The sequence below is a fragment of the Nematolebias whitei genome, chromosome 19 (genome assembly GCF_014905685.2).
Source record: "Nematolebias whitei isolate Nwh7 chromosome 19, NemWhi1, whole genome shotgun sequence".
In the NCBI taxonomy this organism is placed as follows: domain Eukaryota; kingdom Metazoa; phylum Chordata; class Actinopteri; order Cyprinodontiformes; family Rivulidae; genus Nematolebias; species Nematolebias whitei.
Genome location: NC_056516.1, coordinates 31,597,500 through 31,623,679, shown reverse-complemented (window position 1 = coordinate 31,623,679; position 26,180 = coordinate 31,597,500). Strand labels below are relative to the sequence as shown.

Sequence of the window (26,180 nt, the reverse complement as noted above, 5' to 3'; positions counted from 1 at the left end):
AGCCTCTGTGTTTTATTTTTTCCCTCTGGTCTGAATATCTGTGCCGACCGTTCACGAGCCCTTTTGATAAAGAATTTCATAATACAGATGCAAAAAGATTTGATACAGTAAAGAACCTAAAATTATTGTTTTAAATAAATCTTCTATTTGTTTACATTGTTGTTTCATATTTTCAGCTCGTCAGTTAAACAGTTGAAACAAAATTTAGGACCGTGTCAATAGAAAAATAGTTTCTGAATCGAAAAATCGATTTTGAATCGAATCGCCAGACGCAGAGAGATTTGCACTCCTACTTCTGAGTGCACAGCTCACGAAGCTGTAAGTATGGGACGACAGTGGCTCAGTGGTTTGAGCAGTCGTCCCACGAGACTCGGAGTCAACTTTATTTATAAAGCACATTTAAAAACAAGTTGCAACAAAGTGCTGAACAACAACTAGAAACTGGACAAAGGCGTGGGTTAAAAAAAAACACCAGAACAATATGAAGCAATAAAATACTGAACAACTCTCACTGGAATAAATGTTAAATGGGAAAAAAAATGTGTTTAAAAGAGATTTAAAAACAGGAAGTGAAGATTGTTCTGATGTTTAGGAGCCATGACAGAAAAAAACCCAATCTCCTCTGAGGTTGGAGTGAATCGGAGAGATATGAGGGTGCAAGGGCATTTAGGCATTTAAAGGTCAACAGGAATTTTTAAATCTATTCTGTGACACATACAGAGCCAGTGAAGTGAGAAGACAGGAGGTTTGATTCCACCGGTCATATGTCGAAGTGCCCCTGGGCAAGACATTGAGAGCTGCTCCCATTCTGCAGAGCCTGGTAAGTAAAATTTAGTAGCTACATATACAGTACTGTACTTATGTTGTTAAAATGATGTGGGTTTAAAAGTTTAGAACATTGCAAGAGTGTGGGAACGGTTTCTATATATATACTAAAATAAATATAGCATCCCTACTTCACGGTTTTACACTTATCATGCAGGGGGGGGGGAGATGGGGAACCTAACACCTGTGATAAACGAGGGACTTGAAATGTTTGATGTTTGTGTTATTGTGCACGTGTACTTTGAAAGAGTTTCAGTTTGTTTCGTGTTGTATGCATGAAAATGAGCGACACAAATAAAGTTCGACTTGACTGATGTGTTGATGTGTGACTAAACACTTGTGTCAACACACGAATCAAACATTTGCTTCAGTTGAAACCATAATCAACACAAAACGCCTGATTATTGAACAAAAATTAGGATTTTTCTGATCGTCTTTCTCTTGCCTGATACAAACGTTTCATCCTTTTTAAACTGTAGTCCAAAATCTCTGGACAATAAAATGTGAATTGATGAATAGTAATTTAAATCTTTGGGACAGAAAAGATAAGACCATCTAAAAAAAAAACTGCCATTTTTTCTGAACTTACTAAAAATAAACAATAGATGTCAAGTAAAGCCAAAGTAAAATCAGCTTAAATAGCTCCCTATAAAATAAAATCACTGAATGTAATATCATTACACGTCCACTGTCAAATGTTATTTGTGGAATAAAAGAAGATAATTTCCTGTGTGTGGGTGTGTTATAACTAATAAATATTTAACTCTACATAAAATAAAAGAGCTTCAGCTTTGAAATAGAAATTTCAGATACAAGATTAATTTATAGATGTAGAATATAAATAGCTATAAAACCTTCAAATCTTGACCACAGTAAACTTAAAAAAAAAAAAACCTTTTATTTAATTGGTTTATTTAAAGTGCTATAAAACATTTACTAACTATTTTGCTGCAAATTATTATTATTATTTTTTTTATGTTAAGTGATTTGAATCCAGCGCAGTGAAAAATTAGCGAATATAAAAGTTTCACTCGGAGCAAATTTAAAAATTATTTGAAGGATTTTAACGAAACCTTTTAGAATAAATCCATGACTAACTCAGATCACATAAAACGTTCATGAACGTCAGTTTTTTCCTCCTCAAAGATTTTTTTAACGTAAAAATCCCGGTTGTTTTTAAAAAACTGTCCAAATGGTTGCGAGCGGCTGACCTCGGCGTCTCACCTCTGGAGGTATGGGCTCCAGCCCGGCGCAGTTCTCGTTGCACTTGTCGTAGACGAGGCGCAGCTTGCGGAAGAGCACGGAGAGCATGCGGAGGTGCTCCTGGAGTTTTCCCAGCCGGTCCTGATGGGTGTTCGGGTGGTACGTGACTCCGTTAGGCAACTGGGAAGAAGTGCAGAGTAAAATCATGCAAAGGACTGAGTTGTAGCCATTTTCATGAAACCTTGACAGGACGTCACGTTGTGTATGACTCTCAGCTACTACCACAACTAATTTTACCTGACTATCTGGTAGACCAAGTTATAGCCTTTAGTGTGCTCTAATATTGGCAGCCATCTTGAATTAAACCAGTGCTTCTCAATTGTTTTCTGTTACGACCGCTCCAGGAAAAGGTAAACATTTCACATTTCAAAAATGAATAAAATAATTTGTGCTGCTTTTTAAAATTTTTTTATCAAAATGAGGAAGTCAGGATTGACAGCTAATGAGCACGTTTTGCAGTGCACAGCTTTTCGAAGTGGAATTTCAAACATGATCCTGCAACTCTCAGCTCCTGCTCAATGTTTAGCTGAGACCTGGACCTGGACTTGGTCTTCAGAGCAGCAACAGCAGAGAAGTCGCAAAGAGCACAAGTGGGCTGGTTGGGGGGTGGGGAGTCCAGGGGAACGCGCTCACAAGAGAAGAACCTGACAAGTTGTTTAATGACGTAAAATATATTTTGTTGGCAAAGAATAAAGTCCTAACATTTGTTAAACATCTGTTTTAACAACAAATTAAAAAAAAAAACATCAAACTTGTGCTTTGACAATCGATAAAACTAAAAATTGTTGTCAACGCGAAAGAGGAAAGAGGGGGCAGGCGTCGCTCTCGGTTTGACTTTATACTCTTTGTTGCTGCGCGCTGTGGATGAAATGCGTCCAGAGCAGAGGACTTGTTAGCAAAGAATAAAGAATAGAGTCCTGACATTTATTAAACATTACTTCTGTATTTAAAAAAATAATAATAAATTGTGCTTTGACAAACTAAAGAAATTAAAAAATAAATTGTTAAAGCGAAAGAGGGGGCAGGTAACGCGCTCTGGCTTTGAGTTTATTCTGTCGCATGCGTGCTGTGGGTGACGAGCGTCACCAGCTGAGGCGTCACAGCGACACGGTTCAGGCATGGCCCCCCCAAACGACAAGACAGACATATTTGTTCATAACTTTATTATTAGTGAGCCTGAGAGTTGCCGGATTTTAGCCAACAGTTGCCGAACGCCCTGACACAATGTAAATGGTGCAAAAAAAAAAAAAAAAAAAAACTACTCGCTGCCACAAAATGTTCCCCGGGGTCACATGCGCCCCCCCGGCATTGCTTCGGGCCCCCCTATTTGAGAAGGATTGAATTAAACTGACCCTCTCTATAAAATCAACGTCTACAGTTAGTTGTCTGTGGCAGCCAGTCTTGATTTGGGCTGGCTCCACCCGAGGAGATGTAGACGTTTATCTGAAGATTATCAACACAAAGTTTCATAAAAATTGTTCATTTGTTCAAATCAGACGCACAAAAGCATCATCGCCCGACTTCGCCTTTCCAACGATCTGACAGGCTCAACCACTTTGGCTTGTTGTTAAAAGACAAATGTTGCCTCCAAATAATAACGAACCGTTAAAACAAATTCCAACATTAAATCATAATTCAGACCGAAACAATAAAAGTCAGCTGCATGAGCAGATAAAAACTGCAGCTGCCGAGTTTTCTCTGACTCGCTTCCAACTACAATGGCTGTTAAAAAGTAACAAGGCGTGTTTTGTTTTATTCAGAGGACTGACAGGCGTCTGGGGGCGGCCATGTCTGATTATAAACATCCTACACAGAACGAACAGGCCTGCCTGCGGGGCACGCACAGCAGACAGAGAGAAAACAGTCAAACAGGCCGAGACTGAAGAACGTTTATTAGTACGACGGTCTGATCTGAAGAGGCAGCAGCGCTGCTTGTAAATGCTGAAGCTCCGTGATTGTTCGGCTGTGATCTGAACGCGCTGCAGGGAGAGGCGGACGATAAACTCCAAGCTGACCTGGTCTTCAAGGCGGACAAAGCTGAGCAAAGCGTGAGCCTCGTTGACCAGAACCAAAGAATAAAGAACGAGTCGACTAGTCTCAGTTTCTGACGGGTTCAGTATGTCGCCGGAGCTGATCATTTTACATACTGGACAAATGTTTGAGTCACCAGCCTGAAAATCAGCTGGATGAACCATTTCCTGTATAAATAAAAATAAATTAAAAATAAATTTCCATTCTGTTCTCTTCTTTTCTGCAGTTATTGTCACATTTTTTTCAATTAGCGCATTAACGAGCAGATCCTGATTTAATGCAGTCAGAAAACGCTACAGCACATTTTAAACATGGAGTCCATCAACTCAGAGCAGGAAAACAGTTTGATTTACAGGGAAAGATGCGATTATTAACAGTTAACACCATCATAACTAATGTTAGATTCAACTGAAATAGTCAGATAATAAGTCGCCAAAGGGGGACCTGTACAACAATCCTCATCCTTGAGGGCCACCTGCACGTTTTAGAGGTCCCTCTGCTCCAACGCACCTGGGTTGCATCAATGTGTGATTAACAGACTTCTAAAGAACACGAAGAGATCTTTCAACCGTTCAATCAGGTGTGTTGGAGCAGCGAAACAACCAGGGTTGGACAACCCAGACTCAAATCTTTAGTAACGCGACAGCTCCACTGTTAGAACTGGACAATCATCAGATCTTTTCTGCCGAGATATTTTGTAATTAACCAGAAGTTTTCTGATACAAAGATGTGGGAAAGACCGCTTTAAATTAAGCAATTTAAAAAAAATTATAGTTAATTGTATAACTTTAATCTTGTCAAACAAAATAAGTCTACAAAACCGTGTCAAAGATTTGTTTTTGTGGCAAACATGCAGAAATATGCCTATTAGACGCCAAGCATGTCTTTGTACTTTTTAAAAACCATGTTAAGGACCAAGCCGTCCCTCTGTAGGCACCTGTGTTCAGTGGTTCTGACTTTTTTCTAATAAAACCTGAAAAATTTAATGTTCTAAAAGCAGAAAAGGTGACTGAAATAAGTTGAACATGAGTAACTTATTAACAGGGGTTTACCAGCTGTGAACATCAGGCGGTTTGAAACAGCTTTACTCAAAATCCATCCTCTTAGAGCCATCGGAGCTTAAAGTTCCAGAAGAAATGTGCTTTATCTATTCTGAAATGCATTTACAAGTAGAAAACACCAAAAACTTTTGCTTTGAGGAGTCTGTCATTCCACTTTTACTCTGATTTCTGGCTCCCACAAACTAAAAACATGCATTTTAGGTTCACTGGTGATTCTAAATTGTCCCTAGGTGTGAGTAAATGTGTGGATGATTGCCTTGTCTCCATGTGTCCGTGTTGTGAACCTGTTCAGAATGTACCCCGCCTCCCGTCAGGTTTCCTGCAGCCATTCTATTATGAAGTCAACCAACAGATACAATTTTTTAAAAACTGATGTCTTAAAAGTCGTTTGCTATTTACATAATACTTTCAGGCTAACATCAGACCTAACGTCGCTTTTTCTTTTGTTTTGAGAGTATGTTAGAGCGAATCACCTTGAGATTTAACTATTTGCTAACTTCTCTTTACTAAGACTTTGCTATATTTATAGAGAATAAAGGCTTGACAGAATGGGACAGTGTTGGTGTATTTGACAGGCAGAATAATGCCGAACAGACCTGCATGTTCCTGAGGAGCTGGAAGATCTCCATTGTCCTGAGGACGATGTCTTGGACCGTCTCCTGTCCGATGCGACACAAGGAGGACGTGTTGACATCTCGAGCGGCCTGGGCCTGCTGCTGATGCTGAAGCTGCGGTGGCTGACCACCAAATGAAGGTACCAGGGGAGGGGTCGTCATGGAGACAGCTGGTCAAGATGATGGAAGAGCAGATGATATAGGTCTAGGAGGGTCTCTTGTCAGGCTGATCCACATCAGCACTTTTACATGCCTTCATTTAAGTTGTACAGGGAAGAAAAACAACTAAATTAGAACTGTTAAAAGGAAAACATACAAATATATTTAATGCTGTGCCTTCAAATGAGCTATATTATTAAGTTATGTGTTAATATTCAGATTTAATAGTTAAGATAACTGCACAATTACCTTCACAGCTGTAACAAACTTAGCCAAACCAACAACTTAACGGTACCAGCCGTCCCAACACGCCTAAACTTTATTTTACACAAGTGAAAATAGTCCGAATGATTTCAGGGACTTTATTGAGCCGCTTCAGGTGTTTTCATTGAAGCAACCAGTTAAAATTAGCTCGGAACAAGTGGTGGTTTTGCTAAAAACGACGGCTACGCGCAGTTTCACGCTACTTTTTGAGCGTTTCAACCGTCGTGACACGATATAAACCACACCGACATTAAAACTATGTTTAGCAGCTTAACAGACAACACGAAATGTTACCTGTTTCGTTGTAATTTATCTCTTTTGTCGACATAGCAAGCCCGCCATTCTAGAATCAAGCTCCGGGACTCGTATAAATCTGGAAGTATCGCGAGAGTTCAACCCGGAAGTAGTAATGTCTGGAATAGAAGCGCAACTTTTTTTTAAAAAATCTTTATACGATTGCATTTCTTTTCTCATTATAGTTATATTTTATTAAAAAATTCGCTTACTGCGTTTCATCCAACTGTTTGTAACAACTTCCATGAAGAAATAAATCAGTGCGCAGAACATGCGTATTCAGGTAAAACACATAAAATAAGGCGACAGCGACCTCTGCTGGTTAATAACGGCATCGTGATCTAGATTAAATTAAAATCCAAACGTTCACCTTGGAATATATTTAAATCTTTAATTTATTTGTCATTCAGGTGATGTGTCTCAATAAATTGCCGTTTTTACACAAAGTCAGAATTGAGAAAGATTTGAAAGATGCAATACAGAACTTGCTTTTTTTTTTTTACTAAAGGCTTTGCTAAAAACTGCTAAAGAAGCTCAAACAGTTAACTAAAGCAAGTGACTAGCTAAAAGAAGCTGAAATCATGTCTGAAAAGGCTAAACACTAGCTCAAACCCAAACAAAAAAATTAAATACATGCTAAAAGCTAACATTTAGCAAAACAGTACTGTCATGCAAGAAGGGGTCTCTGCAGGCAAATTCGGAAGGCGTATCTGGGCGCTCATATCTGATTGGACTATAGGAAAGTGGGCGTATCTGGGCGGTCATATCTGATTGGACGATAGGAAAATGGGCGTTTCTGGCCGGCCGGATCTGATTGGACGATAGAAAAATGGGCGTGTCTGGACGCCACATCTGATTGGACGATAGAAAAATGGGCGTGTCTGGACGGCCACATCTGATTGGACGATAGAAAAAAAAAGGCTGAACGATAGAAAAAAAAAGGCTGAACGATAAAATGCCGTAACCACAGACACATGATGTCTAAAAACAAGGCGTTATTGGCAGATTGTGTTAACCACAGGCATATTATGTCTATGGTGTTAACCGGTTCGACATTAGCGGCGTCTCGGTTCGACATTGCTCCAGTATACTGCCGCGGCGTCTCCATAACTTCTTTTTTCGACTCTCTTAACACAGAACTTCCGGTTACATTTCAAAATAAGAGCAACATAACTGGGTAGTGGGAAGAGCTAAATGTTAGGGTTTTTTTTAATACCTAGCCATAACATTAAAAAACAAATTCCATTTTGGTTGTTGAAAAATGTGAACAAAGTTACAATCGATTCATAAAGAAAGAAAAATATTAATGATACTTAAACTGGCCTTGGGACAAAGGAGGTTTCCTTTAACTTCACATTGTCTTGTTCAACCTGCAGTCACTACAGATGAGTGATTTGTCAGTTTCTGTAAGATTTCTGCAACTGGAGCAGGTATTTCTGTTTACTGGTTAATTTCATCAGCTTTCTCACATTTTAAAGGTCAACCCTACTCCATGTTTCAGTAGAAAACAAGCACATTTAGGAGTCAGTACATAACCAGACTTTTGGCCCTCACACCTGTACCCAGTTGCTTATGCTGCACGATGAGATCAGATTTATCCATATTTTAGAAATTACATTTAGCTTATAGTCGACAAAACAATACAAATGAAGACCGTCTTAAAAAACCTCTTGGTTTTGCAGTAAGCAGCCTGATTTCAAACGGACATCTTGGCCAAAGGTAAAATAAAAATCTTTGTGTTCTCAGAAAAGTTGTTTCAGGACCTCCAATAAACTTATGTACACATCAAAGCACACAAGACAGATTCAGGAATTCTCTTTGTTTTCCAGATTTCACATTTGTTATTACCTTCAAACATACTCAGACAACATTTGATGCATCATTGAATTTTTTTTATTGTGTTTATTGGGACATCCATTTTTAGAAGTCATCGTAGCATCTGTTGGAAACACAGAACATAGTACAGTTAGGGTGTTGCTAGTTGTTACTTAATCCTGGATTGGATTTTAAAGTTAATTTTGATATTTTTTTCACAAGAAAAAAAAAGTTGATTTCCTAAAGTTTAACTATAAATGAAGGAATTTGTACATTCAGGTAATTGAAAATTAAGTAATTTCTCTAACATCCAACCCATTTTAGCCACTGAGCCATACCAAACACCCATAATCTATTCTTGAATGAATTATTGACTATTACTGACAAATTACAGACTTTTTATTGAATAAGTTATTACTCATTATTGAGTAATGAAAGTCAACATCAGATGTTGGTCAACATTGTTGGGCAACATCTTGGGGTCTTCTAGTCAGTCTGAAGTGAGAGTGGTCCCTGACATGGCAGAAAGACATAGATATAATTAGCAGCTTTTATTTATTTATTTTTCAGCTAATAACAACTTTTATTTTATTTTTTCATATTTTTCAGTTATACACAGCTTTTAAATATTTATTTTTCAAGTATTAAGAACTTTTATTTTCAGCTTTTATTTTGAAAAGCAACACCCAGTTGTTGTAAACGTGCACAGTGAGAGCTGCTGTGGAGGCTCACTTTACCTCAGTGTGTTACGACAACAACGAGAGAACGGTCGAAACTATCGTGACCTACAATAAACGTACTTCAATAAAATGCATAAGTGAAAACATAACATACTTTATAAGTACAATAAACCATATTTCTTTGTCAAACATCGCAAAGAAACGTTACCTCATCAATAATCCTCGTAACTTTAAGGGTTACCCACAGCCAATCAGTGTTCGCCGCCGACAAACGCCTATTAAATACTGTTAGCCAATCAGTGTTCGCCGCCCATAAACGCCTACTCGCCAGAAACGCCCACTTTTGGTCTGCAGAGACCCCCTTCTCCTGTCATGGGTCACCACAGCAAGTCGTCCTCCTCCATAGCTAAAGGAGAAAAAAGGCAAAACACTAGTTAAAAATTAAAAGTAGCTGGGCTAGCTAATTGGGAGCCAAGATGGGGCAGAGGCAGGGCAGCCGACCCAGGACCCCAAAGCCCAGGCCCAATCCCCAGCCATTCCCATTTGTCTTGGTGTCTCTGAGCAAGACACCCAATCCCCTATTGCTCCCCAGGCGCCCACACAGCCGCCCACCGCCGCACCTGAGTGCATCTCATGGATTAAATGCAGAGAACTAATTTTGCCATTGTATGGGAACATATAATGATGAGAACACGAAGCACTTATTAACAGTAGCAAAACACTGACCAAATACTGTAAACACAGCACTAGCTAAAAGAAGCAAAACGTAGCTAAAACCTTTCTGTAGTACAAAAAATAATAATTAAAGCTAATATAGCAAAGGCCAGCTAAAAATATATTTTAGAAAAACAGTAGCTAGAAGTAAAACATAAGCTACATGTAACAAAATGCTAGCTAAAAGCAGCAAAACAAGAGAAATAAGCTAAAGCAGATGTCAAGCAGCAAAATGTTTGGAGGAAATGAAGGTATGTGTCTATATACTGTTTTGTGTTTCTTTGAAAAAAATGTAAGTAAAGTTGAATAATTTTAAAATAATACAAATTAATTTAAAAAAACAAAACAAATATCACAACATCCATCTCCAAAAGTAGCTGAACGTTCCGATGTAAGAGCGGCTAAAACAGCACAAAGTTAAGAAACAGGTAAAACAATAATGTGAATGCTGAGTTCACACAGTGATTGGCACAAGAACATCAGAACCGAAGGGATTATTTGTCCACATGCTGCAGCTTGAACTGAATCTCTGGTTCCTCTGTGGAGGTCTTCTGACAGAGAAGGGGGCACAGTGATGTTCTGAACAGAACCAAGTCACTTCCAGAGAGATTAGTGCTATGCAGCTGTTTAATTAGCATGGAGAGGCTCAAAGTATAATGCTCATTTACCTTTTTTTAAAACATTGCCTTAATAATAAAAACAACAATAATAATAATGATGATAATAATAATTGTTAGAAATCCACAACCATTTAAACCCCTTGGACCAATGCCGATTATTGATCAAAACTCAACCTGTAATTTCTCCTGTGATTAATCCAGACAGCTGGGAGATTAAGGTCCAAACAGAGTCTGCAGATCCCCACAGGCCATCTGGATTCATAGGATTTTGTCTGTACTCTACCTCTGTGATATGAAGGATGGAATGTGACAAAATGAAATAAATAAAAACACAATGATAAAATGAATCATTTAATTATTAAATACATCATTAAATAATTAAGTAAACAATGAAATTATTAAATACATCATTAAATATACAATTTAATTGTTGATTTCATGATATTATTTATTTCGTTATTTATTCAATTATTTAATTTTGTCACATTCCACCCTCGTGTCACCATGAAATTATTTTAACTGTTAGTCTCACTCATCAAACTCAGTGGGCGGGGCTAACGCTGATTATGTGAAATCCTAAATTGTTAGATAAGCCGTAAGTGTTTCACGAGCATTACCCAAGTTAATACAATATTTTTTTACCTTGCACGTGAAAAAAGGTTTACACGTAAACACAATTACCGCTTCCTAAAGTTTTGGAATATATTTTCTGGCCTGTGGATCAATCGATTATCTGTGGTTGATTTGTCTTCACTTGCTGTGAGGAACAGCCAATCAGGCATCAGGGTTAGAGTTAGTCCCGCCCACTGAGTTTGACGAGTGAGGCTGACAGTTATAAATTCATGGTATCACTGGAGGGTGGTAGGTGACAAAATTAAATAAATAAATCATGAAATAAATAATTTAAAAGGTACATTTAACTATTTAATGGTGTATTTAATTATTTAATTGTACATTTAATTATTTAATGATGTATTTAATAATTAAATGATTTAATTGTTATTATATATTATGTATTTATTTATTTAACTTTGTCACATTCCATCCTCCACAGTTTGGAACCCTGAAGGAAAAAGTTAAAAGTAACTCACCAGAACTTGGGAATCACCTAGGAGCCACTACTTCAATTTTGTGCATGCAGGCAAAGATTTTATTAAAAGTGAAAGATACAAAAAAAGGTGTGTACTTAAAACACACACACACAAAAAAAGTGTAGTTTATAGCAAAACCAAAAATAAAAAAAAATCAGCATTATAACTCAGTCTACATCCTCCCAAGACTACTTCCTCTACTGCTTACTAAAAATTAAAAGGCAAAAAGAAGAATCCTAACTAAGATAAATGCTGGTCCACTAAACCCATCACCCCTGGGTCAAAAGGAATCAAGGGCAACAGGAGGTAATCTACCGTCCGAGCCTAAAAGCCGCAGCTCTGTTGTGCATAAACTTTTTATAATCTACTGTCATAATTACGCATACACAGATGAAACATGCATACTCTTACTATATGTCTCAAACAGGACCAACTAGAATTACATCATCTCGTATAGGTTTACAGGCACTTTTCTCTGGTTATGATAAAAAGGAAAAGATGCACTTCAAACGCTCACACAAGCAGAGTGATTCTTGTCTCCATTTCTTCCAGTCCAACTTATCTTCAACACGGTCTCCTCTCATTGGCTGAAAATGACAGCTTCCAAACTTTACTGCTCCATTCCTTCCAGGCTGCTGCAGCTGTGTAATGGAGGGTCTGATAGTGTGTCCGGTTAACACAGGTTGGCCTCCATAGTGGAACACTGGGCCCATCTTAATGTGGTGTCAGAGCCTGGTACGGTCCAGTCCTGTGACCAGCAGGTTGACCTGAGACTGACCTCGGATGTTTCCTGTTCTCAACATCGGTCAGTGATCAAGGTCCTGGCTGATAAATTTAATCAGATGAAGACTCACCTTTTTTTTTTTTTGTCATCTCTCCATTTGATGTTTGTGCCCCATAAACACGATCTCCTATAAAAGTAGGAAGGCTATTCAAGTTTTCACTTCTGGGCCTGCAAGGCCTCTTAATAATAATAACAATGTAAAGTTTTGTTCTGTTCCGTTCATACTCCAGTCCAGTAGGGGGTGCTGGTGCGCTTCTTCCACTTATGTTAAAATCACTACTAAACCAAAGAAGACCTTTTGTTTCCTCTCTCTTAATCTTTTAATTAACAAGTAAAGGCAAAGGTTGGGGAGCCCAAGTGTCTCTGGTCTGAATCAACAGTTTTTTTTTTTTATTTTATATATATAATTATTGTTATTCAAGAGCTCAGTGATGTTCAGAGCCAAGGATCCAGAGAAACTTCAGCTGGTGACAGACACAAACAAGAAGGCATACACTCTTGAAGAGTAAGGCAAACTTTGGCCCTTTTTTAAAACCAAAATATAATATTTATTAATATCTATATTATTTATGATTGTTTTGCCCTTTTAAAAATACTGATTAATAGCTGCACATATGAGGGGAGTAAAGTTAAAATGTTCTATTAATCCATTTTTCTCAGTTTTTATTGGTTTTGCTCTCATTCCTCTGGAATGTCCCGTTTATCTGATGTATACCTGCAAACCTGCATATGATCCAGCTAATTTATAGTGACACTCATCTGATAATTCACAATTCAAAAACACCCAAAGGGGTTTAACACTAAACAAGGCACGCTGTTTTAGACGTTTCTAAATTACTCCTGAGAGTTTTACTGTAGAATTCCCTGCTAAATGGCTGCCTGTAAATGTGCAGTTTAAGGGTTTAGATTATCTCAGAGTCAGAGTTTCTTTATTGTCATTCGCACCTCATGTGGTACATGTGGTGGAGCGAAATTATGTACACAGGGTCCCAGTTACATCCAACAATAAAATGTATAAGAAAAACAGTAATAACATCTAAGATATGAATTAAGAAAAACATCAACTAAATATACACTAAGCACTCATAACATAAAACATTGAACATCAGCACAAACATGAACACGAGTCTGTGAGCAGATGTGCACGCATGAACACATCAACATTGAAACAGATCAGCAGCAACATGAAACAGATCAGCAGCAACATGATATGGTTTTTCACAGTGATTATTCTGGTTAGAGATTCGTGAGTCTAACAGCCTCAGGGTAGAAGCTGTTCCTCAGTCTATTGGTTCTACACTTAATGCTCCTTAACCTCCCCCCTGAGGGGAGTGGGGCAAAAAGTGTGTGTGCTGGGTGAGTGGGGTCCTTCATGATGCAGGTGGCCCTCTTCCTGCATCTGGAGGTGTAGATGTCTGTGATGGTGGGGAGTCTGACTCCAACAGACTTCTGTGCAGCCTTCACCACTCTCTGCAAAGCTTTTCTTTCTGCAGCTGTGCAGCCTCCATGCCACACGTTGATGCTCGAGCACAGGATGATCTCCACTGCACACCTGTAGAAGGAGGTGAGGACTGAGCTTCCCAGACCAGCTCGCCTCAGCCGTCTGAGGAAGTAGAGTCTCTGATGAGCTTTCTTGATCAGGCTGGTGGTGTTGTTGCTCCAGCTGAGGTTGTCATTCATGTGTACACCCAAGTACTTGTAGCTGGAGACCACTTCCACCACAGATCCTCTTATGTTCAGGGGGGTGTAGCTGTTTTTGTTCCTTCTGAAGTCCACAATCATCTCCTTTGTCTTCTTCACATTGATGTGAAGGTTATTCTCTTTGCACCAGCTCTCCAGGTGTTCCACCTCTTGCCTGTAGCTGGACTCATCATTGTTTGTGATGCATCTCATATCAGGTGTGAATCAAAATTAGAAGTCTAATCTAAATAAAACAAATGTCTTACTCCCAGAAATAGCTGGTTTTGATTCTAATTAATTTAAAAATCTCTGTATTCAAAATAAAATCTTAGTTTTCTTTGAGTTTTTTTTTTTTTACATCTGAGATTACTGCTCTCTGTGGTCTACTAACTTATTTCAATTGATGTTTTAAACATTACCAGTAAAAGGAACTTAATGGGACATTTGTCAAACTTCAGTGTCCCAGTGCAGCTTTCTTTAGTCCTTAGTGTCGCTGCATTTCTGTATTTCCAGAGTTATACAGGTGCTGGTCATAAAATTAGAATATCATAAAAAAGTGTATTTATTTCAGTAATTCCATTCAAAAAGTGAAACTTGTATATTATATTCATTCATTACACAGAAACTGATATGTTTATTTTAATGTTAATGACTCTGACAACTAACGAAAACCCCAAATTCAGTATCTCAGAAAATTAGAATATTACTTGACCATTTTTTTAAAGGGATTTTTAGAAATGCTGTCCAACTGAAAAGTATGAACATGAAAAGTATGAGCATGTACAGCACTCAATACTTGGTTGTTGTTCCTTTTGCCTGGATTACAGCAGCAACGCGGCGTGGCATGGAGTCGATCAGTCTGTGGAACTGCTCAGGTGTTACGAGAGACCAGGTTGCTCTGATCGTGGCCTTGAGCTCTTCTGAATTGTTGGGTCTGGTGTATCGCATCTTCCTCTTCACAATATCCATAGATTTTCTGTGGGGTTAAGATCAGGCGAGTTTCAATTCAATTCAAAAATACTTTATTAATCCCAAAGGGAAATTATTATTTGTTGTAACTCGTTATCCTCATTTCATTGAGAGATGTTATAGATGCTGATGGCTGTAGGCAGGAAGGATCTCTTGTAAAGGTCCATCCCACAGTGGATCCTAAGAAACTGGCTGCAGATGCCGTCTGATCCGTCCACCCAGACCTGGCTGGCCTCTCAGTTCCCCAGGGCTGTAGGACCTCCCGAATGCCGGGCAGAACTCTTCCCAGAGCGATGGCCACTTCTCCCAGCAGTCCGTTGAGCTTCTCGTCGTTGCAGACAGCCAATTTGCTGGACAATTAAGAACAGGGATACCATGGTCCTTAAACCAGGTACTGGTAGCTTTGCCACTGTGTGCAGGTGCCGAGTTCTGTTGGAAAATGAAATCTGCATCTCCATAAAGTTGGTCAGCAGCAGGAAGCATGAAGTGCTCTAAAACTTGGGACCTTGACTTCCAAAGGAAATGCAAAACTGACTTTCATCAGAGAACATAACTTTGGACCACTCAGCAGTAGTCCTGTCCTTTTTGTCTTTAGCCCAGGCGAGATGCTTCTGACGCTGTCTCTTGTTCAAGAGTGGCTTGACACAAGGAATGCGACAGCTGAAACCCAAGTCTTGCATACATCTGTGCGTGGTGGTTCTTGAAGCACTGACTTCAGCTGCAGTCCAATCTTTTTGAATCTCCCCCACATTTTGGAATGGATTTTGTTTCACCATCCTCTCCAGGGTGCAGTTATCTCTTTTGCTTGTACACTTTTTTTCTACCATATTGTTTCCTTCCCTTCACCTCTCTATTAATGTGCTTGGACACAGAGCTCTGTGAACTGCCAGCCTTTTTAGCAATGACCTTTTGTGTCTTGCCCTCCTTGTGCAAGGTGTCAATGGTCGTTTTTCAGACAACTGTCAAGTCAGCGGTCTTCCTCATGATTGTGTAGCCTACAGAACTAGACTGAGAGACCATTTAAAGACCTTTGCAAGTGTTTTGAGTTAATTAGCTGATTAGAGTGTGGCACCAGGTGTCTTCAATATTGAACCTTTTCACAATATTCTAATTTTCTGATACTGAATTTGGGGTTTTCATTAGTTGTCAGTTATAATCATCAACATTAAAATAAATAAACATTTGAAATACATCAGTCTGTGTGTAATGAATGAATATAATATACAAGTTTCACGTTTTGAATGGAATTACTGAAATAAATCAATGTTTTCATGATATTCTAATTTTTTGACCAGCACTTGTATTGTTGTTCTCAATCAGATGCATTTCTTTAATGATCTGAATCATCGCTACAAGCCATCCACCTGCGTCCATTTCTGTCTTATTGACTTTTTATCCATTGAAGCATGAAGATGCACTCCACTTTTTATGACCCCTGGACTTTGGGTTGTCTTCCAGACTTGCCTTGAACTGTTTTATTTAAAGTTGCTCTAAACTTGAATAATTTCTGATGTTTTCACACATTCACTGTCCTTGGATCAGTCAGCACAGTCCTTTTCTTCTATGCTTTTAAGAATGAAAAAAACAAATCATTAATGAAGTTTGTTTTATATGATTATAACAGGTGTGAACATGAATAATGTTGTTGTCAATCATAATGAAATCATGCAAAATATGTGGGGTTTTTTTAACGTGTCTGTCCTGTTTTTCAGAAAACAACTTTTCCTTCAGAGACACCTGTTGTTGGTTCTTTGAGCTGGAAGCTGTTGTCTTCAGAGGGGAGTCATAATGTTCCCAAGAGTTTGCCAAAACACTTCTGAGAGCTCATGGTTCACACAAAGTCTCGTTGTGCGACACACAAGCAGTTCTTCTTTGGTCCCCGATCCTGATGTAGTCCGTCTTGGTCCATTCTCGTTTATTTCTGAGAGAATAAACATGTTGCTCAATTACAGTTTTGTTAGAAAAAAATAGAAGTTTAAGTAACTACCGAAGATGAAACATTTGAAACACTGCAAGACTCACATTGTCGGCTTGAAATTTAAGCCGGCTGAAGCATGCGGCCGATCGCCCGCATCAGCTGTTCTTCTCACCGACCGCTGAAGCTGTCACAGACTTCCAGCTACATTGGGCAGTTCCTAGCTAGTACTCTTTGTGGTGTTTCCTGGGTCTGATCCACCAGCAGAACCCCGTAAAGATGAATGAACCTGTGCCCTCAAACTGACCCGGTAAGGAGCAGAAACCTGATGACAACGCACCTTTGGGTCTGATTATGCCATTTTTAGCTGAGCAACTTGATAAGTCATGTCCTGGCTTGCAGTGATAATAAATGACTTGATCTGGTCATGTTAAACAACTTCTCTCAACCAAAATCCAAAGCAAACTATTTATCAAAAATAGTGAAACTTTGTCTAAATTTGTGCGTGTATGAAAGCCAAAATAATTCCTGCTCAAAGAGTTAATTTTGCCTTCGATAAAAGAGAATTAGTCAGAATCTGAATAAGCTTTATCATCATTGTACCGGGAAACAGTGAAATTACGTTTGTGCAGTTGTCCAAAAGATGGGCGGAGTGCACGTTGCTGCTGCTAAAATGCGCAGCCCCTTATTCCTTATCAGAATACTTTTGGATAGAAAAAGGGTAAGAACCATGAGGATGGATAGTGGTATTACAAAAAACATCTCTTCACATCTTGTCCTATCAGGACACGATTGTATCAAAAAAAATTTCTAACAGAAAGCAAATTTATAGACACGATTACATATGCATTTGATGTCAAGACATTGAGATTTGTCCTTGAGCACTTTCAGATAGGCCACAGTTCTGATGTTGTTGTTCAGCCGGCAGTTCTGATAAGCCTGCACAGAAGTTCTTGGGGGGTGATATATGAAGCTTTTTATCCATGTCCCAGGAGAAATTTGATAGTCGGCTCATATCCGAGGCCAAACAGGGGAGTCAGATTCAGATAAGCCACAATTGTTGATTTTTCTTCAGGCAGACTGTTTTTTCTTGTCAGCCTTGAGTCCTGCTGGAACTTTCCCGTCCAAAATGACCAAATTTATTGATATTCCACTCCACTACTCCGAGCTATGAGCCTTCTTCAAGGTCGATCCCAACATGCTGATGAGTCCTAGAAGCCGCAGGTGGTCTGCGATTCTCACAAATCGCCTCCATCTTACGGTTTAGCTCATAAATCAGCTGATGTTGAGTACTCATAGCATGAACCAAACCTTCACACTGACTCAGAAGCTTTGTCATAGCTGAAACTGTTGCTGAAGTCTTCTTCAAAAGTTAATAAAACAGAGCCCCGCTGATGCCAAAGAGCAGAACCCCTGCTATCATAATCCAAATATATAAACGTCTTCAGCGTCCTCCTGAGACAGAACTGAGACACACATCAGCTGACAAACTCCCCAAACGGATCTCTGACGTACCCTGCAGTGTGAGTCTCAGTCAGACAAGAGGGTTCTCCAGGACCCGGTCATTTTGTTGAAATGATTTTGTCGATTGCATTGAAAGTCCATCTCACCAGATCCATAATCGTATTTTTCGTTCAGGAGATGTTTACCAGGAGCTTCTAACACACAGAGAGCAGAGCAGGAGGAAGAGGAGAACAGGGGGAGGGAGAGCATGAGTGTCCGCCTTGAGCGAGAGACAGAGTAGAAAATCCTCAACTGATTAATTATTGCTTAGATTTTTCATTATTGATTTACTACTTTTAAAAGCAGTTATTCTAGAAACTATTATCCTTTATCATTTATGTTGTTTGATTGTTTATTATTGTTGTTGATTCTTAGTTTGATTAATTATTTTTGTAATAAAAATTCGAAGACAACTTTGGTCTCTTCATTTGGATGAATATTAATTTGTTATGGTATAGAACCTGTAATTAATGGATTCTACTGCAGTGACTGAGTTCTGGTGATTAAAGGGTGAATATGTTAATTAAGTTGTTGCTGGTCAATAAAGGACCAGCTGATGCACCGCTTCAACGAGCACAAAATAAGGAAACCAAGTTTCTCCCTTCTTCCTTCATTCACCTGCATAATTGCTACACCATTTAAGTTTCATATTTAACTTCTCCTGTCATTTAAAAAGTTATCAAAATAACATTTGGAAGGAATTTGAGGCAAATGTTTTCATTTTTCTAAATAGGTTTTGGTTAAAAAATAAGTTGAATATATGGCACTAGTTAACGTTGTCTCCAACTTGGTTGGGTTTGTATATTCACTGCACAAATTGTGTGTTTTGTTTTATATGTGCAGTGTGCCAAACCATGAGGAGTTGCAAAATGATGTCAAGCATTGCCATGACAACAGCCGTGGGCAAGAGGAACGAGAGACGGAGAAGAAAGTTGCCAGACGGAGGTTATATGTGGTTTCTAGCGTCTGCCTGCTTTTCATGGTGGGAGAGATTGTTGGTACGTTCACAAGTCTTGTCTTTTGTCATCTTTTCTTCAGGTCCTGACAATTTTTGGTCTACTTTCACTTTCTATCTGCTTTCTGCTTTAAGGCCCCGTTCATACCTTGAACTTGATATCCATTTTGGGCGATCTGGTTGCAAGTGCTCAGATCTGACTGATGGTGCTCACACCTGACCGTTTAAACATGTTCTTCAAAACACTCTTGCAATAATCGGTCTATTTGCTTTACGATGCAATCTGATTGCTCAAATGGAATTAAGTGATAGACCTGAATGAGGTCTAGCCATCTTCACCCGCTTCCTTTTCTGTCACTATCATTTCTCCCTCAGCAATAACTTCAAACCCTTCAGGGGCCCACTTTTGCCCCTGAATTGTAACCTGCCATATCAGCAGTTATCAAATCATTTGATTTTAATAAAATGGTTGTTCATTTATTTTTCTTTCTGCAGGTGGACATTTGGCGGGAAGCCTTGCATTGATGACAGATGCTGCTCACCTGCTGGCAGACCTAATCAGCTTCATCATCAGCTTGTTTTCCCTCTGGCTCTCCTCAAAACCTGCCACACAAAAGTTAAGCTATGGCTGGCACCGTGCAGGTATACAGAACCACGAGATGTATCTGACAGTGACTAGTGTAATTCCCCTGGATTTACTTACAGAACATGTATTGAAAGTTTTATTATTAATAAACTTAAACTACCTATCATCTGCTCATTAGCTAAACTGAGCTAACTTGCTATAAAGCTAACTAATAGGGGATTAACAGTATGCCTAAATCCAAAATAATAAATTAAATGTTAAACTCTCACATCTAGCTTCTCAGTAACTTCATGCCAGTGTGGCAAGTGGCTTGTCTAAGAACATTTCAAGTACAATTATACAATATAACTTCTTGTCATACAAACACCTCTTGTTGCTCTCCACTGTTTACAAGTTTTATTAACAGATAGATTAACAGATTCCACATACTGTAATTGCTTTATTGCTTTATTTAAAGATCTCGGTGTTATTCTGAACTGGAGTTCATGAATATAAACAATGTTCTTTGAGGGAGGGTACAACACACATGTGTGGGGGATGTGGCCATGAGCCTGAGTCAAGAGGTCTTTGTGTGCTGGAAGGTGCCATGGTTCTCTATCCCAGTGTTTTTCAACCACTGTGCCACGGCACACTAGTGTGCCGTGAGAGATCGTCAGATGTGTCATGGGAAATTATTCGATTTCACATAATTGGTCTAAAAAACAATTTTTGAAAATGAATTAATTATTATCTGCAAATAATGCTATTGTCGAGTGTCTGTGTTGTCTAGAGACTGGCAGAGTAATCATGTAATACTCTTCCATATCAGTAGGTGGCAGCAGGTAGCTAATGGCCTTGTACTTTGAGAGAATTAGTGATGCATGGATGCGACAGGCGGCAGTGACAGTGGCATTGTGGCTATCGGGACTACGGTGACAGTGATGGAGAAGTTTTTGAAAAGGAAAAATGTAAAGTCCGAACTGGGCCCCGGATAAAATTCTGGCCCAGATGAAGGCCCTACTATGAATGGAGGTCAAAAGAAAGCAAAGACGGTGACCTTGAGCAAAGTCTCTTGTGCAAGGCAATACAGTGAAAGCTGTATTTCATATGGATTTACTTTCACTGGGGATGCAATGACACCAACGTTGTGCTTGTGTGGTGAAAAACTAGCCAACAGTGCTATGGTCCCAAGTAAGTTTTAACCCCATCTCCAAAGAAAACCCCCATCACTTTAAAACAAGAATGCAAACTATTTTGATTGGCTGCATGAAAACTTGGAGAAACGGGCAACTTTTAGAAGAATAGAAGAATCGCAAACGTAAATGAGACCTAGATTTTCTATAAATTACTGTGCTAACTAGGCCTGTCGTGATAAACAATAAATTAATTAATCGCATGATAAATGAAAATTATCAACCTCGTTTTCATTTATCGGCTTTATCGTTTCTTCGTGTCTCTTTCTACTGGACAATGGATGACAAAAGCCTCAACTCCGGTGCTCTTCACTGACCCCTCCCTTTCTCTTTTCTTTTTAAAATCAGTTTTAAGCGTCCAAAATAGGGTTTTTGGATCATCAAAAGCAGCTAAGCTGAGAAGCTAAGCTAACAGGCCGACCTCGGGGAAAAACCTCCGTCTGACAATAATTACTAATTATTGTCACCTTTCATACGATATTATCGTTTATCGCAATAATTTCCGAGACAATTAATTGCCCAGCAAAATTTGTTATTTGTACTTTGTATGTGTGCCATACCTCTGCTGGATGCAGTTTTAAGAGGGGCGGAGTGTTTAACTCCGTCAGTCGGAGCTCCTCCCCCATAATTTCTTTGGTTTGGTTTATGAAGCTGGGGCTGAATTTGCCCTTTATTTCTGCATTTTGAGGCAAAACAGTGTGAACGCATGTTTTTATTAAGTTGACTGTACATAAAAGAGCTTTCCTTTTGCCCTGTGGATGGAGAGGCTCCAAGTTTGAAACTTGTTTCTTCTCCCTCACCGTTGATGGGGATTTTGACGACGACGCCTGTCTTAGGACGAAGTGGCGCTCGGACCTTTCCAGCTATTTTTTAATCTAATTGTCCATATATTTTCAGAAATCCTGGGTGCGCTCCTGTCAGTTTTTACCATCTGGGTGGTCACAGGAGTGTTGGTCTATTTGGCTGTGGAGCGCTTCATCAATAATAACTACACCATCGAGGGCTATATTATGCTCATTACCTCAGGTTGTGCAGTGACGGCCAATATTATGTGAGTAAAACATACACATCTATTATTTATACAGGTATTTATTGGAACACCGAGGGTGGCATTATTCAGTTATCATATAGAAGTTGATGACCCTTAAGTGTTTCTGGTGAAAGGGCCTCGTATCTCAAAGTGGTGTTAAGTTAGTGATAACTTCTTTTTTAACAGAATGGCGTTCATCCTTCATCAGTCGGGCCACGGCCACAGTCACGGTGGGCTGAGTTCACATGGACACAGTCATGCTAACGAGAAAGGAAAAATGAAGAAGCAGCAGAATTCAAATGGCATTTTATCAAACGGAGAGAGAATAAACATGGAGCAAAGTCATGCAGATCATGGTTTGTTCCATTATATTGGGAGATGGTTTCAAATAAACACCATATTAACATTATTTCTGTTTCTTTAATGTCAGGTAAGAGGGCTCAGCAGGCCAATGCAAGTGTGCGAGCAGCTTTTGTTCATGTGATGGGAGATCTCCTGCAAAGTGTCAGTGTGCTAGTTAGTGCCATCATCATCTTCTTCAAGGTAACGTCTCCGTTTCTGTATCTGTACTCAGAAACATAAAAGATGCGCTATGAGTTGCAGAAACACTTTATTTCTAAAGGTTTATGGGTTTTAAAATAAAATGTGTTGATTATTTTTCTTCTCAGTAACAGATTCAAGTTTCTTTCAGCTAAAATTCCAAAATCCCTGATTGTTCTCTGCAGCTGCATTTAAGAGGATTTCTTTGAAGTAATTACTTTTCTAATAAAATAAGTTGTGCACCTTATTCCTGCATTGTGTTCTCCCTTCCAGCCAGAATATAAGATGGCCGACCCGATCTGCACCTTCCTGTTCTCCATACTGGTCTTGTGCACCACCTTCACCATCATGAGAGACCTCTTTCTCATCCTGATGGAGGGTGAGGCTGTGATTTTGTTTTATCTTTACAAAAGCTTAAAGGATTTCTCAAACTTTCACTTGTTCTTCTCTTATATGTCTCCGTTGCAGGCACTCCGTCGGGGGTGAAGTACAGCGAGGTGCGAGACCGTTTGTTAGCGGTAGAGGGGGTCACGGCGGTCCACAACCTTTACATCTGGGCCCTCACCATGAACCAGGCCGTGCTCTCTGCACACGTTGCTATAGGTGGGAAAGTGACGGGTTTTCTCTGCTGACTTGAACATTATTCAACCACTGAGTGATGCAACATTTGAATCTGGTGCCTCTTATAAACCTGATTCATAAACGAGTCTGGAGTTAGAAGAAGCTCAGCAAAGAAACAAGTTTGTAAAAAGTGTGATATGTGTCGTCATCATTGCATGTTCCCATACAATGAAGAAATTTGTTCTCTGCATTTAACTCATCAGCTATGTAAGCGCCCGGAGAACAGTTAGGTATTAGGTGTCTTGCACCCTAACCCTAACACCACGACATGTGGGCATGGCGGGGAGTTGAACTGCAACTTTCTGGTCCCAAGTCAGCTACCCTACCATCTCAGCCTCCAAAAGTTGATCAGATGAGCTTCTGAAGCTCATGAATACCTTATAAGAATAGAAGAACAACACGAAGAATTACATTTTCTGTTAAGAAAAACTGTGATGCTAAAGAAGCTGAAACAGTTGTAAAAGCTACATAAATCAGAACGCTATCTACAAGCTAAAAGTAGGCATATGCAAGCTGAATGCTAAGTAGCAAAACACTAGGTGAAAGTTAAATGTAGTAAAAGTTATCTAGATGTGGCAAAAAGCTCAAAGTTGCTAAATGTTAGCTGGAAGCAGCAAAACACTAGCTAAAATAACGGAATAGTACCTATATGGCAAAAGGCTAGGCAAAAGCTAAAAGTAGCAAATGGTACATAAAAGCAACTTTCTTCCTCATGAGGGTGTTTTTTCCTTTCCACTGTCGATGGCGTTAAACTCAAAGCGGTCTGCTCCTCAGATAAATAATGTTAAATTATTATTTTTAAATATGAACGTTTCTGATTTATTCTATATATGAATGTTTCTGTTCAGTGCCCTGACACGACTTCTATTGTGACTTGGCGCTATATAAATAAACTGAAACTGAACTAATGTAAAGATAGCTAGAAGTTAAATGTAGCAACGGTTTGCTAAACTGACTACAATTTTGACTACAGCTCAGCATTCAACACCATAATCTCCTCCAAACTGGTCTCCACTCTCACCACACTGGGCCTGGAGAAGTCCATCTGCTGCTGGATACTGGACTTCCTCACCACCAGACCACAGGCAATGAGATTCAGCAGTCACCTCTCCTCTACACTAGTCCTCAGCACCGGTACACCTCAGGGCTGTGTCCTCAGTCCACTCTTGTACTCTCTATTCATGCATGACTGTACCGGCAGGCACAGCTCAAACATCATCTTCAAGTATGCTGATGTCACCACCATCTTGGGCCTCATCACCAACAACGATGAGAGTGCCTACAGAGATGAGGTGAAATCACTGACAAGTTAGTGTCAAGAAAATAACCTCTCTCTAAATGTCAGCAAAATGAAGGCGATGTTAGTGGACTTCAGGAAACGGCATGGAGGCCAGCACTCCACCATCTAGAAAAACAACGCTGAGGTGGAACAAGTCAGCAGCTTCAAGTTCATCAGTGTTCACATTACTGAGGATGTTTCCTGGACTTTACATACAGACACTGTGGTCAAGAAATCCTGACAAAGACTCTACTTCCAAAGAAGATTAAGGAAGTTTGGTACAAACACCAGCATTCTCACCAACTTTTACAGGTGCATCATTGAGAGCCTGCTGACGGGCTGCATCACAGGGTGGTACGGGAACTGCGCTAGTCAGAGCCGGAAAACCCTACAGAGGGTGGTGCACAGCAGAGGACATCACTGGTTGCAGTCTCCACACCATCCAGGACATCTACCATAGCAGATGTCTGCGTAAAGCACACAGCATCATTAAGGACCACACCCACCCAGCACAAGGACTCTTCCATCTACTACCCTCAAGCAGACGATACAGGAGTCTGTCATAGCGCATGAAGATTCAAAGACGGTTATTACCACAAGCTGTCAGATTACTAAACTCTTGATAATAACATTGCACTAAATCACATCTGTGACACTTAATATGTTTATTGCTTCTGCACTACGTGGCTGAATCATGTATGTTGCTTCCTAACCATCATAATTAAATTCAAATCAATGTTAATCGCTAGTTATGTTTTGTGCCTCAGCCAAGTTTTTCTGTCTCCTCAGATGACTCCGTTGATGCTCAGACCGTCCTGAGAGAAATGACCCAGGCTTGTTTCTCCTCCTTCAACTTCCACTCCGTTACCATCCAGATGGAGCGGCAAGCGGACCTGAAGCCCGGCTGCACGTTGTGTGAAACCCCCCAGAAGTAGAAAGCCAGCTGGAAGTCCTCATCAGATCTTGATCAGACCTATTTGAGCTCTTCAAGCATCTGTATTTGAAAATGTGACCACGATGGTTTCCTCCAATTGTGGTTTAATGGTCTTTTTTTCCTAAAATGTTTCACCCTTTCACATTAAAGCTGATTTCAGTTTTCTTGTGGTTCTTTACTTTTGGCATTTTGAACCCTGGGGTAAAAAATAGTCAACTAAACATGTTAATTGTTCTGACGTGCGGTCCAGTTGGTTACAAAGAGCTTTGATTTGGATTTGGAACACGATGTAAACAATTCATTTTAAAGACTGGAGTGACTTAATGCAAATTCACAAAGTTTAAGATTTAATAATGAGAATACAGTAGTCCCTCGCTACTTCGCGGTTTTTCAAAATAAGATTGGACATGACACACAACTGGCTCATTGATGGATGAGTCACACGATCGGCATGAAATTTTTATTTAAAATAAATTAATTACAATTATTTAGCACCTGCTGCACCCGTGTGCAGCCCACAGCTGTAGGAGAAGCCTCCTCCTGCAGTGTGTCATATCTCCGCTCTGCAGCAGAGAAAAGGGCGTGGCCGAGAGCGCTGGCAGAGAGCAGCCGGAGGTAGAGAGCAGCCGGAGGTAGAGAGAGTGGAGATCATGCTGTGCTCTTTTAAAGCGTTTACATTTTGGAAACATTGTTTAGAATATTGTAAGAGTGTGGGGAAAGGTTTAAAACACCTTTATATATATATATATATATATATATATATATATATATATATATATAT

General features: G+C 39.5%; 2 protein-coding genes across 2 annotated transcripts in view; one reads left to right on the top strand and one right to left on the bottom strand.

The window, feature by feature from the left end:
* Positions 1-6,586, bottom strand: part of med30 (mediator complex subunit 30) — a 43,046-nt gene extending 36,460 nt beyond the window's left edge. The window contains exons 1-3 of the mRNA XM_037693555.1: positions 6,512-6,586; positions 5,777-6,047; positions 2,050-2,208 (exon numbers count right to left, since the gene is read on the bottom strand). Coding sequence (XP_037549483.1) covers positions 2,050-2,208; positions 5,777-5,956 — 339 coding nt within the window. The 5' untranslated portion in view covers positions 5,957-6,047; positions 6,512-6,586. The remainder of the gene's footprint in view (positions 1-2,049; positions 2,209-5,776; positions 6,048-6,511) is intronic.
* Positions 6,587-12,646: 6,060 nt separating this feature from the next.
* On the top strand, positions 12,647-25,400 carry LOC119425946 (zinc transporter 2-like). Its single transcript, XM_037693502.1, has 9 exons — positions 12,647-12,719; positions 19,122-19,280; positions 19,733-19,879; positions 21,893-22,046; positions 22,212-22,381; positions 22,456-22,568; positions 22,839-22,944; positions 23,034-23,168; positions 25,255-25,400. Exons 1-9 carry the CDS (start codon positions 12,647-12,649, stop codon positions 25,398-25,400), a joined length of 1,203 nt encoding a protein of 400 aa, XP_037549430.1.
* Positions 25,401-26,180: the final 780 nt, after the last annotated feature.

Bases quoted from the DNA above. Each gene is read 5' to 3' on its own strand.
- LOC119425946 (XM_037693502.1), top strand. From the start codon at position 12,647: ATGTTCAGAGCCAAGGATCCAGAGAAACTTCAGCTGGTGACAGACACA. The intron at 12,720-19,121 runs AGTAAGGCAAAC...TGTTTTATATGT, and splicing joins GAAGGCATACACTCTTGAAG to GCAGTGTGCCAAACCATGAG. The intron at 22,382-22,455 runs GTTTGTTCCATT...CTTTAATGTCAG, and splicing joins GCAAAGTCATGCAGATCATG to GTAAGAGGGCTCAGCAGGCC.